The sequence below is a fragment of the Apodemus sylvaticus genome, chromosome 8 (genome assembly GCF_947179515.1).
Source record: "Apodemus sylvaticus chromosome 8, mApoSyl1.1, whole genome shotgun sequence".
Taxonomy (NCBI): Eukaryota; Metazoa; Chordata; class Mammalia; order Rodentia; family Muridae; genus Apodemus; species Apodemus sylvaticus.
Genome location: NC_067479.1, coordinates 51,703,108 through 51,721,797, shown reverse-complemented (window position 1 = coordinate 51,721,797; position 18,690 = coordinate 51,703,108). Strand labels below are relative to the sequence as shown.

The window sequence follows — 18,690 nt, the reverse complement described above, 5'->3', positions numbered from 1 at the left end:
CTCATGTTCCATTTTATAGACAGAGAAATTAAGAAAGGACTCAGCCGGGCGGTGGTGGCGCACGCCTGTAATCCCAGGACTCTGGGAGGCAGAGGCAGGCGGATTTCTGAGTTCGAGGCCAGCCTGGTCTACAGAGTGAGTTCCAGGACAGCCAGGGCTATACAGAGAAACCCTGTCTCGAAAAAACCAAATCAAAAGAAGGAAGGAAGGAAGGAAGGAAGGAAGGAAGGAAGGAAGGAAGGAAGGAAGGAAGGAAGGAAGGAGAAGAGAAGAGAAGAGAAGAGAAGAGAAGAGAAGAGAAGAGAAGAGAAGAGAAGAGAAGAGAAGAGAAGAGAAGAGAAGAGAAGAGAAAAGAGAGAGCCATTAGAAACAATGAATTCATGAAATTCTTAGGCAAATGGATGGAGCTAGAAAACATCATACTAAGTGAGGTAACCCAGACTCAAAAGGTGACTCATGGTATGCACTCACTAATAAGTGGATATTAACCTAGAAAACTGGAATACCCCAAACATAATCCACACATCAAATGAGGTACAAGAAGAAAGGAGGAGTGGCCCCTGGTTCTGGAAAGACTCAGTGAAGAAGTATAGGGCAAAACCAGAACAGGGAAGTGGGAAGGGGTGGGTGGGAGGACAGGGGGAGAAAAGGGGGCTTATGGGACTTTCGGGGAGTGGGGGGCTAGAAAAGGGGAAATCATTTGAAATGTAAATAAAAAATATATCGAATAAAAAAAAAAGACAAAAAAAAATTTTAAGACAAAAAAAAAAAAAGAAAAGAGAAAGAAGGACTCTTCAAAGGCAGGAAATGGCGCCCTTCTCACGCCATAATGACCCTTAGATTCAAATACAGTGAGGAGAAGGGCAGGAAGAAGCTGGGGCGGGGCTGCTCTCAGCTCACCTTCCACAGTCCTCTTGTCCCTTCCTGCTGGTAAATGCTGATGAAGTTGCCAATCATTCCTCCTTGAACAGCGCTGTTCTGTGCTTGCATTCGGATCTATACATCGTCATAAAGCGCAACATGAGAAGGAAACTGCCCATTCTCCACCCCCACCATCAAAGACTTGAGAAAACCACCCATCTAGTGCTTAACGGTGTGTGGGGGAAACCAGCATAAACATGACTGAGCCAGCCAGTGGTGGCACGTAGTTAATCCCAGCAGAGACAGGTGGCTGGCTCTCTACAAGTTTCACGCCAACAAGGCCTATTGATTGAATCCCAAGACAGCCAAGGGGGGCACACACACACACACACACACACACACTGTCTCAGAAGAAAACTCTTTTTTCCCACTTAATAACTCATAGAGAAGTAAGCCACAGCTGGTCTTCACGTGGTGGGATTAAAGGTGCACACCACATGCCCTACCTATGAAAGTGATATTAACATCAAAGACACTGTCTTCAGTAAGAGTTACCCCGCACTCTGCTGCAGTTAGTATGTAAGTGTGGAATGTGCCCTACCATACAGCCAGAACTTACTTTCAAAACATCAGTCGGATTAGCAATAGCTGAGGATATGACTCCAGACAGAATTCCACACACAACATTGATCAGCAGGGTTTCATCTACAAAGACACAGTGATTGTTTTTTTTTACACATGAGAGTTTTTGCTGTACATGACTCAAATATAAATAATGTAACCCATTACAATTCACCTGTCCACCTGAATATAATTGTATGCTCTCTGAATCAAGCAATTAATTTTAAAGTAACTATCTACTGTTCATCTTTGTCTCGATGGACATGTAGTCCAACTGCCTCGTAAATATTCATATTTATCCCACAGGCTCAAGAAGAAATCAGAGCTCTTAATAGGACATGTATTTATTCTGTGCCTTCCTGAAAATGGGTGATAATTCAATTTTAGAAAATTCAGTTGACAAGCAGAAACAGTACAGCATGAGGGTAAACATTTTGAACATAAAGACAAATGGCTGTCCCACCCATAGCCGAGGAGCTGTTGACAGCGGACGACTTGTGCAGTAGTGAGAGCTGTTTTCCTTTAAGAGTACGGCTGCTGGTAGTCAACCACACCGCAGTCCGAGCTCTCACACCATGAGTCAACCACACTGCAGTGCCCGCTCTCACACCATGAGTCAACCACACCGCAGTGCCCGCTCTCACACCATAGTGCCCGCTCTCACACCATGAGTCAACCACACCGCAGTGCCCACTCTCACACCATGAGTGCATGGCAGCACAAATTAGAGCCTGGGTTATAAAAGAAGGAACATGATGTTGGGAGGGGGTGAGCAGGTGGCTTGGGTTGGGGGAGTTAGGGAGGAACTTATTTAAAAATACAAATGATGGCAGTGCACACTTTTAATCCCAGCACCTGATCTCTGTGTTCAGGCAGAGGCAGGTGGATCTCTGTGAGTTCAAGGCCAGCCTGGTCTACAAAGTGAATTCAGGACAGCCAGGGCTACAAAGTGAAACCCTGTCTTGAAAAACAAACAAACAAACAAAAAGCAAATGGGGGCACTGGCTGCTCTTCCAGAGGTCCTGAGCTCAGTTCCCAGAAACCACATGGTGGCTCACAACCATCTGTAATGGGATCTGGTGCCCTCTTCTGGGTGTGCAGACAGAACACTGTATACATAATAAATAAGTACATCTCTTTTTATTTAGCAAACGACTAAAACGTTTGCACACACAGCTCCTTACACATGTCCTCCGGCTCGGCTCAGCATGAGCAGTTTGTCTACTCTTTGGACCCAGTCTCTTCCTTACTGGTAGAAAATTAACCAAATAATTGAAAACATACTCCAAAACGTCTGGAATAAAGCAGCTACCAGCCCACTGAGTATCCGCAGGTGAACAGGTCGACACTCACCTTCCGGGCGGTCCACAGCTAATCGCTTCAAGCTCTGGTACGTGCCAATCTTGATGGTCCCATAGGAAGCCTGGCGCAGCATTGCCGGTGCAATCCTGTCACGTGGGCATGCAGGCAGATAAAAGCCAACATGGACGTCAGAAACCCTCAGAGGGACCCGCGTGCAAAGGCGTAAACTACGGCCACAATGGGATTTTTAATTTTATTTTTTCGGTTTGTTCTTTTGAGACAAGGTGTTTTTCTGTAGCCCTGCTGCCCTGGAGCTCATATGTAGCCTGGACTAGCCTCCAGTGCACCTGCCTCTACCTCCCTAGTGTTGGCATTAAAGTCATGCACCACCATACCCAGTTAAAATGAATATCTTAACATTAAAAACTGTAAGAAAAGCACACGTGGGTCTTGAAAGCGGAGGTAATTATTAGGTCCCTAAGTGGAAACTTGAGGCCGGTATTTAACCTGGAGGAAAATGCAAATGTGGAATTAATTTGCCCACTCACATTAAAACGCATAAACATTCTTTCAGAGTACAAAGAATCCAGGAAGGCTGCTACCACCTGAAGAACACACTCAGTATTTCCTCTAAGTTTTTCCAATAGGATACAGAATCCAAGCCAGAATCAGCAAACACAAGACAGATTTCTCCATCCTGGATACCACCCTCCCATCCTCTGGGAGGCCAACCTGCAGCATGCTTAGCCCAAGTTAAGTTTCAAACCCAGGATAGAAACAGGCAGCTGAGGTGCCTATTTAACATACCAAACTGGACTTGGCCTCCAGGTTCTCCCAGCATCCTTCAGTCCCTACGTGCTACCCTAGCATGGCTGGCAGAGCCCGTTCTACCCCAAACTCTCCAGCACAGAGGCTGGGTTGCTCTTACCAGGAAGGCTCGTCCCTATATAACTCGGACCTTCTGGTTACCCGCCCCCTTTTTGAGCCTCTGCCCTCTAGGCCTTTGCACCCTCACAGGCCCAGCTCAGTCTGGTCGCATCCACTCTGGGCTCTCCCAGGTGTCTCTGGCACTCTGACACATCTACCATAAAGTCTCTCCTCCACCAGACCTGGGAGCAGTCAGGGCCCTTCCTTCCCTTTTGATTCTTTTGCTCATTCAACCACTAGGCCCCTTGTTCTACATTTCCTACCTCCTTCAATGTTATAACCAGAGATCTACATGACAGTCTCCAAGCAGCAACTCATGCAACCTTAGCAGCAGCATCTGACCTGCTCTCCTCTCCTCCTTCCACCACAGCTGTACACCACAGCTGTCTACACCACAACTGTCTAAACCACAGCCTCACAGGATCCCGCCTCCTTCCTCTCCTTCCTCCATGCTCATCCCAGCCCATCCACTCCCCAAGGCTTCTCGCTCATCCTAACAGATGATTCCTAGAGCCACATTCCCACACAGCTCTGAGGAGTTCCCAGCTGTTGTCTAGTTCTTCGGTTCAGAAGTCCAACACGAGCCCTGTCAAATGCCTTGCACAGAGTTCACTCCCATTGTAGTGTCAATTAAAAATGACCACCCTGCCAGGTGGTGGCGGGCCACGCCTGTAATCCCAGCACTCTGGGAGGCAAAGGCAGGCGATTTCTGAGTTCGAGGCCAGCCTGGTCTACAGAGTGAGTTCCAGGACAGCCAGGCTATACAGAGAAACCCTGTCTTAAAAAAAAAAAAAAAAAACAAATCCAAAAACAAAAAACAAAAACAAACCACCCTGAGAGGCCTCTGCACCAAGTCCCTGTGGGTCTCGCTCGGGGCAGCTCTCATTGTCACCACTGCCGAGCCAATCTTTCCGAGCTCACAGCATCCCAGCTGTGTTTCCACCATAGACTCTGTAAACAGCGGGAGTCCCATGCACCCACTCTGCACCCAAACACCTGGTAAAGCATGACTCTTAAATAGTTAACCAAATACCTTTATGCATATAAATCTCCCAATTACAGAATGCCAATTTACAATGATAAAATCTTATCCCAGTATTTCTAACATCCACAAAACACCAGAAATATGGCCCGCTCATGCCCTCTCCCCCTCCCTCTCCTTAGCTCCTCCTCCTCTCCCCTCCAATCACTGGCCTCTCACTGCCTCACTGAGAGTGGGTAGGAACCATCCTGCACCTTCCCTGCTCTAAGCCTTGGCCCTCCTCTTCTGTCTCCGGTGGGGATGGGCGTCGGAAAGGGAGGTTATAGCTACACACTACTGAAACCCACAAGTCCAGACCTTAGCCTGTACTTCCTCCCCGCTCACTACCTCTCCTACCCGGGGACCCCATAATAAAGTCACACAGTGCTGCTGGCCTTCCTCCCCACTCAAGACCAAAATCCCAGCTCCCATCCTCAGTCCCTGCCCCCACCAGGATGCCCATTCCTCAGAATTCTTTAACTCTCCCTCCCTACGGCTGTTATAGTGAATGAGTGAATCCAGATTAACACATTAAAACACAATTAAACATTTTAAAAATATTGACTTGGCTGAGCATGGTGACACATGCCCCTAATCATGAGGCTAAGCAGAGGAATCATTAGAGCCACGACGAGTTCAAGGGCAGCCTAGGCAACACAGCAAGACCTCTCTATGAATGAATGAATGAATCATGAATGAATGAATGATGAATAAATGAATGAATAAATGAATGAATGATGAATAAATGTCTTGGCTGGATTAAAAACAAAGACCTCTGTGGATTGGTGAGTTCATGGAGGGGCTTAGGGCCACAGTGTGGGACAGGGGCTTGGCATGGCATAAGGCTGCCCATTCTCTGATGCTCTAACAACACTCTGGCTTCATTTCTTGTTATTCCTGTCTCCATGCAGGAATACTTGCTGTTTGTCGACTACAATGCTGCCTAGCTGTACACGACGCCCCACCCTCACCCCTGTGCCTGCTGCTTCTTGAGCCTTCACGGGTCTGACTCTGTGCCTCCTACAAGGAGCAGCTTTCCAGAAAAGTCCCCCCTCCCTGCCCTTGACAGTGTGGGATGGACACCAGACACCACTGGAATCCCATTTCCACGTGTGCAGCCCCCCATCAGTGACAGGTCACTGGGGACTGCATGATCTACATCCATGCTGACCACCCTCTGTGTGCTCTGAGAAAGGCTGATGCTCACAGATACCCTTCCAGCGGACCTCCAGGAGTCCAGGAGGTGGGAGAGGGGAGGGAAGAGGAGAGAGAGCAACAAGGCTCTCCCCCACCCACCCCTGCAGATGACCCCATACGGGCCGTACCCTAAGCATCTACTGACAGGACAGTCTTCTACAAGGCATCACCCTCCTGGACTGTGGTACCAGACTCCTGCCCTTGGCCCTTTAGTCTAGGGTCCCTTTGCCAGTTTCTCAATGTTCCCTTAAGCCTTCAATAGTCCCTAAGACCCATCATTTAAAATATCAAAGGGTGCTGTTCCCTGCAAAGAGTTCACTGATACAGGCCACGCCTTATGTGGCTCTCTTTCCCATCATTAGATTAATGAATTTACAAATGTTTGCAAGCCTTAGCCACAAGATAGATGTTTTGGTTTTTTGGGTTTTTTTTGTTTTTTTGTTTTTGTTTTGGTTTTTGGTTTGTTTTTTTTTGTTTTGTTTTGTTTTGTTTTTCGAGACAGGGTTTCTCTGTGTAGCCCCGGCTGTCCTGGAACTCACTCTGTAGACCAGGCTGGCCTCAAACTCAGAAATCTACCTCCCTCTGCCTCCCAAGAGGCAGATTAAAGGCATGCACCACCACCACCCGGCAAGATAGTATTTTTATCATGGTAAAAACCTAGGTACTTCAGAATAGCTGGTGTTCATCTTTCCCCTAAGAAGACACTGCTTTAAGCATGCGCTTCAAAGGGCCCACAGTTACACACACACACACACACACACCAAAGTAGACTCACCCTGAATACAGCGCCCTCAGGCCTTCTTCTCGGCCTATTCTCATCAGCGCATGTAACATTCCTCGGTACCTGATCTCTCGGAAGTTGGCATCATTGGTCTGGCCTTGAATCTGAAGCCGCGTCTTAGTTAAATCAATTGGAAATGTGCCTTTAAAATGTTAAAAAGAAAAAAAAAATCTTCCTGAAAAAAGAAACATTAAGAAATGGCAAAAGCTGGGGACACAGTTCACTTGATAAAGCCGGTTCCCTGGTAAGCATGGAGACCTGGATGCGATTCCCACACACCACAGGGAAAGGCTGGGCATGGCAGAACGCCCTGGGGAGGTGGCGACGTGGCCTGCTGCCACGTGGCCAAGCCTACCTAGCAAGTTCCAGGGTATTGAAAGACCTACTCCAAAAAACAAAAAGTGGACCAAGGAATGAGTACCAAGGTTGGTGTCCTAGAACCCAAGACGCAGAGGGAAGATTAGTGGTTTGATGTTGCCTGGGCTATACAACAATGTCTTGTCCAACAAAAAAAAAAAAAATTAACAACTTCAAAAAAAGAACACTGTTTGTTGTTTTTTGTTCCAGGAACTAGGGCCTCAAGTTGCCCAGCCAGGTCTTAACCTTGCTATGTAGCTGAAGCTGACTTTGAACTCCTCCCCCACTGCCCACAATGCGGGTTTGCAGGTGGTGTGCTACCATTCTCTGTTAAACATTTATGAACTATGACTATCTTTCTAATAAAGCTGAGTGAGGAGGCAAAACTGCCACAGAGCACGGGTAAACAAAACCATCTACACAAAGAGGAGATCCACTTAAAACCCCAAATATTCTTTATGCAAGAAAAGGCTAAGATTGGGTTCAGGGACTGAACAGAGGTTTTACAGTTTAAGAAATTTTCTTTGATAAGTGAAATCAGATGAGGCAGGTAAGAATGCTTAATACTGGCCTGACCAGTTACCCAAATACATAGACTCCATCCTCAAACAGTTATCTTTAGCTCACTAAGCCCAGGTTAACTCATTCAGGGACAGGAATCAGTTATTTCAAATTCCATAATCCATTCACAGAAAACTGACCAGTGTTAGGGAGGCGGGTGATCCATGCACCTTGCAAGCCAACTAAGCAAAGGGAAATGTCCAAGCCAGAAGCCAAGCAGTTAGCAAGTGCTTGATAAAACAGCACACACCCAGCAGCAAAGCAATCCGATGCAGGAGCAATGCAGTCAGGATGTCCTGGAGTCAGGATGGGAGTCATGAACAGGCCAACTTTCTCCCTAACGCACTTCAAACCCAACACTGCTAAAGAGTAGCTAAAATAACTAGGCTGTCTAAAAACATACCCAAAGAAGGCATGTCTGAATATAGAGGGTATGATTTCACAAGCTTGCACTTGAACAGTGCGCACACCAACACACATCCTGACAGCCACCACATGCCTCAGGCAAAGCTTCAGCGTCAGGGTTCTTACCGCACTCTGCTGTGATGGAGGCCAGCCCTCCATACACAAAGGGCTTCCCAGTTGAGGGCTGACATTTTCACTGTCTGGTCGTCTCAGAGTTATTCAAACATTGCCTCCTACAGGTTTGCCTCCAGGTTTGTTCTAGATACAAAAGGGAAAAACGATTCAAAACCATAATGTCTTAGTTACTGTCCTACTGCTGTGAACAGACACCATGACCAAAGCAACTCTTATAAAGGACATTTAACGAGGGCTTGCTTCCAGTTTCAGAGGTTCAGTCCATTATTTTCATAGCAAGAGCATGGCTGCAGGCATGGATGGCACTGGAGCAGCAGATCAGAGATAGATCCTGATCTGCAAGCTAGGGCAGAGACTGGGCCTGGTGTGAGCTTTTGAACCGCCAAGGCCCACCCACAGTGACACATAGGGCTACATCAACAAGGCTACATCTCCTAATCCTTCTAATCCTATCAAACAATACCACTCCCTGGTGACTAAGTATTCAAACTGATGAGCCTCTGGGGGGCCATCCTTATTCAAACTACCACACAGAACTTCCCACATGGGCAGCTTCTGTTTCTAACTCTTATCCCTGGGTTTTATTCAAAGGATGCCCCCAAACAACCCTACCATCAACTGAGGCAAACCTTGCCTTACTAAAGCAGAGCCCTTGTATCCTAGGCTCTGTGGTGGTTTGAGTAAAAATGGTCCCAAAAGGCTCATAAGGAGTGGCACTATTAGGAAATGTGGCCTTGTTGGAGGAAGCTATCACTACGTGTAGGCTTTGGAGGCTTCGAATGTTCAAACCAGGCCCAGTAGCTCACCGTCTCTTCCTGCTGCCTGTCAATCCCGATGTAGAACTCTCTGCTCCGTCTCCTGCCTGTGTCTGCCTGTGTACCATCATGATAATGGACTAAACCTCTGAACTGTAAGTCAGCCCCAATTAACCCTTCCAGGAGCTGCCATGGTCATAGTGTCTTATCAGAGCAAAAAAACAGGCCCCAAACGAGCAATTCACAATCTTACCTCTTCAGGGGCCTTAACCTACATCCTGCTGGGCTGACACCCTGATGCCTGTGTGCACATTCAGCACAGTGCACTGGAGGCCGCTTCCTAGCCAGTCTTAGTTACCATAGATCTCTTAGTTTCTCATGCAATAAATATTTGCTATTCATTTGCCGCTGGCTTAGGGCCTCCCTAAGGGAAACCATCAGGAATACTAGAGTTGGAAACCACTATAAATCTAGATCAAATGAAACCCCCTTAACATGAACACAACCCTCTTTGATGTCGGCTTAAATGACAGCTCACTCTCTCCATACTGTGTTACACACGCAGAAGAAGCTTGGCATGAAGGAAAGACAGGGCAAGACCTTGGTAAAGTACACTTTGTTCCTGTTAACCTCCCATGCTAAGCATTTTTTGCACCACTACCACCACAAGAGCAGCCATCCCAACAAATTAAGAGTATAGACTTACTTAAATTTCCTTTTGGACAATTTCCCGTATGTATATGTCCCGTATGCACATACATAATGCACTGTGATTCTATTCACCCTTCACCCCGATTACCCTGTCTTCTCCCTTTCCCTCTGAACCCCTTCTTCTCACCCAGTTTCCCAATGACCACACCATTAAGGAAAAAAATGACACCCCCTCCCCCAGCAACCATTACTAGTCACTAGTTACTGAGGAAGAGGAGGCTTCATTATCTCCTCCTCTCTGCATGATGGGAAGTTGGGAACCCAATCTAGTGAGTATCCATCAAGTCCAGATGCCCATGGCTGCAGCAGATGCCTCTGGATGGCGGAGTTTCATGATGTTCCTGTCCATCCTCTCACTGGCCAGAACTTACCGATTCAGCCAGGGTGGCTGGCCACAGAGTCCCGGGATCCACCCATTTCCAATGCATTGGGACTGCATGCATGCATCACTACACCTGGCTTTTTAAATGTGTTCTGGAGACCAAACTCAGATCCTTGGCAAGCATTTTACCAGCTGAGCGAGCTCCCTCCCCAGCCCTCCCCACTATAAATAACTGAAGATGACTGATGACTCTTACAGTAATCACCATTTTCTCTAGCCCTTCAAAACTCTCATTACCCCAAAGGCTGCTCCCACCCTGACCACTGTCTCTATGACGGGTTTTCAGGGGCTTGATGCTATACACCCATCAAGCAACTGTGTGGTACATGGGCTTCCTTAGAAGTTCTATACCCGTGCGTGCAGCCCAAGCATCTATGCTGTTTCTGTAACTCGGTAAACTAAAGAAAGGCTGGTCTCAGGGGCCCTGGGATCTAAATTCCTGCTTGTAATGGCTGTTCTGCAATGGTGACATTAAAGATGAGTCTTCTTTTCATTCATCTCAGTTCCAAGTGTTTTTCTATAATATGTAAACACGGATATATGTGGATGGGCATTTGTGCACTTACACACATATGCATGCATAACACATATATACACACAAACACAAATGCCTCCAAACTGCCAGCAAACGTTTATGGAAAGTGGATGATAATTTACAGGCTAGAGAGAAGGCTCAGTAGTTAAGAGCAGTGGTTGTTCTTCCAGAGAACCTGGATTCAATTCCCAGCACCCACAACTGTTTCTAACTCCTATTCCAGGGGCTCCAATACCCTCACACAGACACACAGGCAGACAAAACACAAATGTACATTTAAAAATAAAAATTTTTAATTTACCTTTTTTAGAAATGAACTACACGCCCATCATACCCTCATGCTCTGTCACTAATTAACTTTCTAGTTTCCCGTTGCTGTTTCAGAGCTATCTTTAGTTCTATACGTTTTAATATGAAGTATTTTTCCCCTTGGTATTGGCTTGTTTTGCTTTTGAGGCAGTCTCCTATGCCAGGCTGACCAGGAACTTACTATGTAGACAAAGACAGCTCTGAACTTGTGATCCTCCTGCTTCCTGGAAGTCCAACACTACACTTGGCTTTATGTGGTGCTGAGGCTCAAACCCAGGGTTTAGTGCATGCTGTGTGATAACTAATCTGTGTTGTCACCTTTACCTACCTAGGAAGGGGTATGTAACCTCTATTGAAAAAGTGGCCTGTGGGTATGTCTGTGGGACATTTTCTTGATGACTAATTGATGTGAGAGGGCCCAAGCCTGCTGTGAGAATTATCTCTAGCTAGGTGGGACTGAGTGCAGCTATAAGAAAGGTAATTGAATGTGAGCCGTTAGGAATGTTCCTCTGTGATTCTGCCTTTACTTCCCCTAAGGGTGGACTACAAGTAACCTGTCAGATGAAAGCCTTCCCTTCCCAATTTGCTTTTGGGAGTGTACTGGCTGGTTTTGTGTGTCAACTTGACACAGGCTGGAGTTATCACAGAGAAAAGAGCTTCAGTTGGGGAAGTGCCTCCATGAGATCCAGCTGTGGGGCATTTTCTCAATTAGTGATCAAGTGGGGAGGGCCCCTTATGGGTGGTTCCACCTTTGGGCTGGTGCTCTTGGGTTCTATAAGAGAGCAGCAGGCTGAGCAAGCCAGGGGGAGCAAGCCAGTAATAAACATCCCTCCATGGCTTCTGCATCAGCTCCTGCTTCCTGACCTGCTTGAGTTCCAGTCCTGACTTCCTTTAGTGATGAACTGCAACGTGGAAGTGTAAGCTCAATAAACCCTTTCCTCCCCAACTTGCTTCTTGGTCATGATATTTGTGCAGGAATAGAAACCCTGACTAAGACAGGGAGTATTTTTCTTTTAGCAACAGAAAAGAAACAAGCACAGAAATTGGTACCAAGAGTGGGGTGTAATGGTGAGGAAATCATCCCATGTTTTAGGGAGAAGACTATGGAAATGTTTAGAATCTGGGACTGCTGAGTACTCGGATTTTAATGCATGCTTATGGTAGAAGCTTGGATGATAATACAGACAACAGAGGTCTGGTTTGTGATATCTCAGGAAAGCAAAGACTCTCTTAGGGTCTTCGTGACATTTTGGATTAGGACTCTGTGGTTGCTGATCAGCTGAAGCTAAAGAAGCAGCTGATTAACAAGAGACAGCATCACCAAGTAAACCCTTTTGTGCTTTACTGGGACAGGTGATACTGGTCAGCTGGGGCTAAAGAACCAACTGTGATTAATGAGATCAGCGTCACTGAAGTGAAACATTGTGGGAATTACTTCTTTAGGGTCAGCACACAAGCTGTGGTCCAGAAGGGCCAAGGGTGCATCTCAAGCTCCTAGGTGGAATCTAAGGGTCACCGACCTGGTTCTAGCTTTGAAAACACGAGAGAGGCGAGATTGAAGGGGTCATAGAGAAAAGCTGAGGCTAAGTAACAACCAGGCGAGCCCAATGGTGACGGTCTAACCTCAACGTCAGTGGAAACTCTGGGATATTGAAGAGGTCAGGCCTGTGGGTGTCTGCCAAGGGCAATGGCAAATGTGGAGTAGGGGGGCCTGAGCCCACTAGACAAGCTGTGCACTGCAGAAAGCACAGCTGGAGCGGTGGGGCTGCCAGAGTTTGGGGAAGTGAGGATCATGAGTGGAACCCAGGTGCTGGACACTGAGGTACAGAATCTGGATTTTGGTTTTGCTTACATTTGACTACTTCCTCCTCCTTTAGGAATAAGAAAGCAAATCACTTGGTTTTGGTTTTACAGGAGCCCACAGTTAAGAGAGTTTGAACTTTTACGAGTGCTACAATTTTTTTAAAGATTGTAACACAGATTATAAATAAATAAATAAATAAATAAATAAATAAATAAATAAATAAATTTTTTAAAAAGCCAGAAAGCCAAGCCCAGAGTCATGGCACAGGACTTTTCTGCTTGGGAGGCAGAAATAAATGGATTTCTGTTGAATTCAAGGCAAGCCTGGTCTAAAGCAAGCAAATTCAAGGACAGTCAGAACAGAGAAACCCTGTCTTGAAAAACTAGAAAACAAAAAAAACAAATAAACATAAAGAACCAGAAAGCATCCAAACAAAAATGGTCTTGCTGAAGGCTGGCTTCTGCCAACCGTGTTCCAGGCTATGCTGACCATGGCAGACTGCCAGAGCTCCAGTTACCTCGGGCTGTAACCTGTGTTCAGTAAATTAACCCATTCATGACTATGCTCCCTTAGGGAGCATCTTCCCATGTGTATCTTTAACCTTCATGTGAGGAGTGATCTTCAGAAAACCCTAATTCTCGATGGTAAAGGCCAAGGTGGAGACAGATGTGTCTGGCGAGTGTCTCAACTTGAGAACTAGCAAAGGGATTAACAGCTCTGCAGACAGCCAGAGGCCATGGTGGCTGTAGAACACTTCCAATCACGCCCTCATGTTTGGCCATACACTCAAAGTCAGACCGAACCACACTGACCGATTCTCTTTGCTGCATCATAAGCACAGCACTAACATCAGCTCTTGTGATGAAATATTTGATGTCAGGCATTGCTACACTTTCCAAAGGACTTGAAGCAGCAAGCCTCCAAAAAGCAACTCTTCAGTCAGGATGAGGTACTCCAACTAGTGTCTCTCTGAAGGATTGTATGATCTTCCCTCTTCACAATACTCTGCAGTCAAACAGTATCTTCCAAGGCTGTTAAATACATATGCATGTGCGTGTATGTGTTTATTGAAGACTGCGGGGAGTATCTTGGTGACAGAGTACTTGGCTAGCATGTAGAAAGCTGAGAGGGTCCAAACCCTAGCAAGGCCACAATAAATAAATAAATAAATAAATAAATAAATAAATAAATAAAAAATCTGAAAGAATCGATACAAAGAACCTCAAATTTTCTCCCTACACTTAAGATGTATGCTGTTACCCCTTCTATTATATCATCTTTTATATGTCAATGAACATTTATTTCCACCTGACCTTATCTGTACAACTGTAAAGAGAGGCCACTAAAGCACAGTACTTATAGAAAGTAAGACAAATAAAATTACATGAAATTAAAAGGTTTTTTTGCATAAAGAAAACAGTGAAGAGGCAGCTTACAGAAGGGGGTGGGGGGGGCTAGAGAGATGGCTCAGCAGTCAAGAGCACTGACTACTCTTCCGAAGGTCCTGAGTTCAAATCCCGGCAACCACATGGGGGCTCACAACCATCAGTAATGAGATCTGATGCTCTCTTCTGGTGTGTCTGAAGCCAGCTACAGTGTACTTACATATAAACATATGTACACAAACAATTCCAAGTTAACAGACCACAGAGATACATGCACATTCATGGTCTATTCACATACATAGGGAAATAGAATAAACCTAGAGGTCCATCAACAGCTGAATGGCTATAGATAATGTGGTCCATGCCTAACACGGTAGCACTCACTTTTAGTCCCAGTACTTGGGAGGCAGAGGTATGTGAATCTCTGTGAGTTCAAGACCAGCCTGGTCTACATATCAAGTTCTAGCTAAAGCTTCATAGTGAGACCCAAAAATACCTAGCTCCATAGGGAGTCTCAAAAATACCAAAAGTAAATTAAAAGTAAAAATAAGTAATCCACATGTCTTTTTGGTTTTCAAGACAGGGTTTCTCTGTATAGTCCTGGCTGTCCTGGAACTCACTTTGTAGACCAGGCTGGCCTCGAACCATATATGTCTTTTTTGTTGTTTTTGTTTTGTTTTGTTTTTCCAGACAGGATTTCTCTGTGTAGCCCTGGCTGTTCTGGAACTCACTCTGTAGACCAGGCTGGCCTCGAACTCAGAAAACCGCCTGCCTCTGCCTCCCAGAGTGCTGGGATTACAGGCATGTGCCACCACCGCCCGGCTCACATATGTCTTAATTATGGTTTTACTCTGTGAACAGACACCATGACCAAGGCAACTCTTATAAAGGACATTATTTAATTGGAGCTGGCTTACAGGTTCAGAAGCTCAATCCACTAGGGAGCGTGGCAGAATCCAGGCAGGCACGGTGCAGGAGGAGCTGGGAGTTCTACATCATCATCTGAAGGCTGCTATCAGAATACTGACTTCCAGGCAGCTAGGATGAGGGTCTTAAAGTGCACGCCCACAGTGACGGCCACACCTCCTAATAGTGCCACTCCCTGGGCCAAGCATATACACACCATGACAATATACAATAGAATTCTATGCAGCCATAAGAAAAATGAAATCATGGCATTTATGGGAAATGTATACTATATTAAGCAATATAAGTTAAACTCAGAAAGACAATCATTCCGTGTTTTATGTTCATAAGTGTGTGTGTACCAATCAATCACGTTAGTAGGAAGAGAGCCATGGGAAGGGAAAAAAGACCTTCGGAGAAACAGCAAACAGTGATGGACTAGAAAGCAGAAGGGCTCTAACTGGGCAGACAGTCGATGGAGGGATGGAGGGAGCTGGAGGTGGGTGGGTGGGGTGAGGAACAAAAATATGAAGCATGTGTGATGAAACTCACTGCTTTATATGATCATTTTTTAAAATTGATACAGCTAGTAGTACTTCTGAGGGCCTTCCAAGTTCCTCTTATATAATCAATCAATCATCTTCATTTTAGTCTGTTCCTTCAGTCTACAGTCTTAAACTGTAAGCACACACTCTTCCCTTCATGTTCTCATAAATCTCTCCCATTACACTGTCTTTTTATAATCCTTTCCTATCCTTTATTGAAAGTGCACAGTGAGGGGCAGAGAGATGGCACAGCAGTTAAGAGCACTGGCTGCTCTTCCAGGGGACTAGGGTTCGATTCCCAGTATCCACATCAAATGGCTCACACCTGCTTAGAACTCCAGCTTCAGAGAATCTGATGCTTTCTGACTCCAAGGGTACTTTGCACACGTGTGCATATGAGCTCACAGACACATAAATAAGTCTGGAAAAATCTTTTTTTTTAAGTGTACAGGAAAAAACCAAACTCAACACATACTTACAAAATATGGTGTTTTAAAAACAGTTTAGAAATGGGACCATTTTTTCCACGAGATAACTGAGCCCATGTTACAAAAGTTGGCAGTACCAATGTTAAGATCTAAATCCACACCTTTCAGCTTCACAATAACACATATCCGAATGCAGAATCTACAAGGGCATTCGTTCTACCATTGTTTTGCTATTCTTAGGCAAGAACATTGCCTATTGAATGTTTTGCCTGAAATTACACCCAAAAGGGCTTTAAAACGCATTAGCACGTTAACTTCTCCAAGCAATTCATTTGGCAGATTCTTGCGAACTCGCAAGCTGCAACCTGGCTTGTCCACGAGCAATTTGTGTGTGTGTGTGTGTGTGTGTGTGTGTGTACACGCGCGAGCGCCCGCGCGCCCCTGCCTTAAAGAAAATGGAAATTGCTTATTATCTGTCTATTTAGCAACGCTGATGATTGAACCCGGGATCCTGTATACGCTAAATAGCTCAACCCAACCGCTGAGCTACATCCCCAGCCCTCCACCAGCAATTCAATGGGTGAAGCCCTATCCCGGGTACAGAGCTCGCGGGTGCTGAAGCTATACTGTCTCTTCCCAAGGATGGGAGGGACGCACACTGGTGGTGGGAGGAACAAGTGCCGCAGCAAAGGGCTCAACCCTTGAGCCTCCCTCCGCGGCTCCCGCAAAACCACCCGAACCCCGGAGCGAGCCCGGGCCCCGGAGCCTCGTGCCCACCGAACGAAACACGCGAACCCCAGCGAACTTCGGGTTGGAGCAAAGCCGCCGCAGCGGTTCTCCCGCCGGGTCCACAAGGCAGCAGCGCGGCCGGGAACTCACCCCGCAGCAAGCTCCTCCTGCTACTCTTCCGAGCCAGTGCAGCCGCCTGGGAGCACCTGGGGTGGGAGCGGAAGAAAAGGCCGCCGAGAGGCGGGCGCGGCCCAAGCCTGGTACGGCTCCGCCTACTCCCGCCTGACACGCCCACACCACGTTCTCATTGGTTACTGCCGACACCGGCTCCCTCAAGGCCACGCCTCCTGCCACAGTAGGGGACTCAGGAAGAGCCGATTCCAGAAGCAACCAGACTCGGGTTCTCAGGCTCTCACTGCTGGAAAACGAGCTCGGGCTGCTCGTTGCTCCCCACAGCCATCCGTCTGTGAAGGAGAAACCGGGAAACAACAGGACCGAATGACTTCTCCAGAGGGGCTTCTCTGTGTCTCCCAGATTCTCTGCAGTCGCAAAGAAATCATCTTGCATTTATTTACCCTAGAGCTTTATAATTTGAAATGTGCTGACTGAAAACTGAGAACCCAGAGTCACCAACCCTAGCATTTTGCAACTCTTGCATTCTTTGTGTGCATATTCCTTTCACACCGAACTCTTGAAAAATTACCACTTATCATATACAAGAGACTGATTACATTTTCAGTCATATCCCGTACACTATTATATTTATATCCCTTTGCTGTCTCAAAAGATCATACACTCATGTGCACATTAAACTTGAGAGCCACTAAAAATTAACCCAGTACATCTGAATTCACCTCTTGTAAACTTCTTAAACCGGAGCTCTCGTTTTCTTTTTCTTGTTTTCATTAATTATTTATTTACTTTACAACCGGACCAGAGCTTCTCATTTTCTAAATTCTTCTTAACTTCGGCATATTTGCGGTCCAGACCAATTGTCTTGTCATGTTCTGGACTCACGGATTATCTCCTTGTGATTAGATGTGGAAGCATTTAGAACAATGATGGATATTCACAAGACTTCCTCATTTCTGGACGTGCACGCTGCCAGTTTGTCATTGTTGCCGCTGCGAAGCAAGATGCAAAGACTCTGCTTGCTCAAGACGCCTCTCTGCTCAACAACGCCCCTCCTCTTTGCTTTGAGTAAAGACGCGGACTGCTGGGTTTGTTTCGACTTCAATAACTCAAGTCAAATACCAGGTCTGTTTCTGGCATTCCTTTGCCAGCCTTTGCCCTGGCCCTCTGTCGTTGCTCCTGTGTCCTGGGGGTGTCTTATCTTCTAGCACTCCAGCACAATGCCAACCAGTTCTCAAAATGTCTTCCTTGCCTATTGTGCTTGGAAAGTTTTGTTATAAAGTCCTTCTACATGTTTCCTTTTATATTGTATTACATAACATAAAACAGAGTATAGTTGGGTTCTCTTTAGGAAAAGAACCAATATATTAAAGGGGGATTTATTCAACAACCTTTTTTGGGAGGGAAGGATTCGAGACAGGGTTTCTCTGTATATCCCTGGCTGTCCTGGAACTCACTCTGTAGACCAGGCTGGCCTCGAACTCAGAAATCTGCCTGCCTCTGCCTCCTAGAGTGCTGGGATTACAGGCATGCGCCACCGCCGCCCGGCTATTCTTAGATTTATTTATTTCCACTTATGAGTGTTTCGTGTGCATGTGTGTTTGCAAGTGCATGTGTGTTCGTGTGTGACCACGACCTCTATGGACACCACATGGATGTCTGCTGTCCACAGAGGTCAGAAGAGGGCATCAGATCCCCTAGAACAGGAATACAGGTGATTAAGAGCTGCTGTGTGGGTGGTGGGAACTGAACCCTTTAGAAGAGCAACAAGTGTTCTTAACCACTGAGCCATCTCACCACCCTTCCCAGATATTTTTAAATCCCGAGTGATAGATCTCTCTAATTTAGACACCTGTGCCACAGGCTTCATTCTAGTCTCCTCCTTTCTCGGAGTCTTTCAT

The 18,690-nt window shown here is 46.2% G+C and overlaps 1 protein-coding gene across 1 annotated transcript in view; it reads right to left on the bottom strand.

The window, feature by feature from the left end:
- Nucleotides 1–16,891, bottom strand: part of Slc25a30 (solute carrier family 25 member 30) — a 25,797-nt gene extending 8,906 nt beyond the window's left edge. The window contains 7 exon segments of the mRNA XM_052190937.1: nucleotides 901–996; nucleotides 1,481–1,566; nucleotides 2,836–2,930; nucleotides 6,705–6,852; nucleotides 8,160–8,205; nucleotides 8,207–8,291; nucleotides 16,808–16,891. Coding sequence (XP_052046897.1) covers nucleotides 901–996; nucleotides 1,481–1,566; nucleotides 2,836–2,930; nucleotides 6,705–6,852; nucleotides 8,160–8,205; nucleotides 8,207–8,224 — 489 coding nt within the window. The 5' untranslated portion in view covers nucleotides 8,225–8,291; nucleotides 16,808–16,891.
- Nucleotides 16,892–18,690: the final 1,799 nt, after the last annotated feature.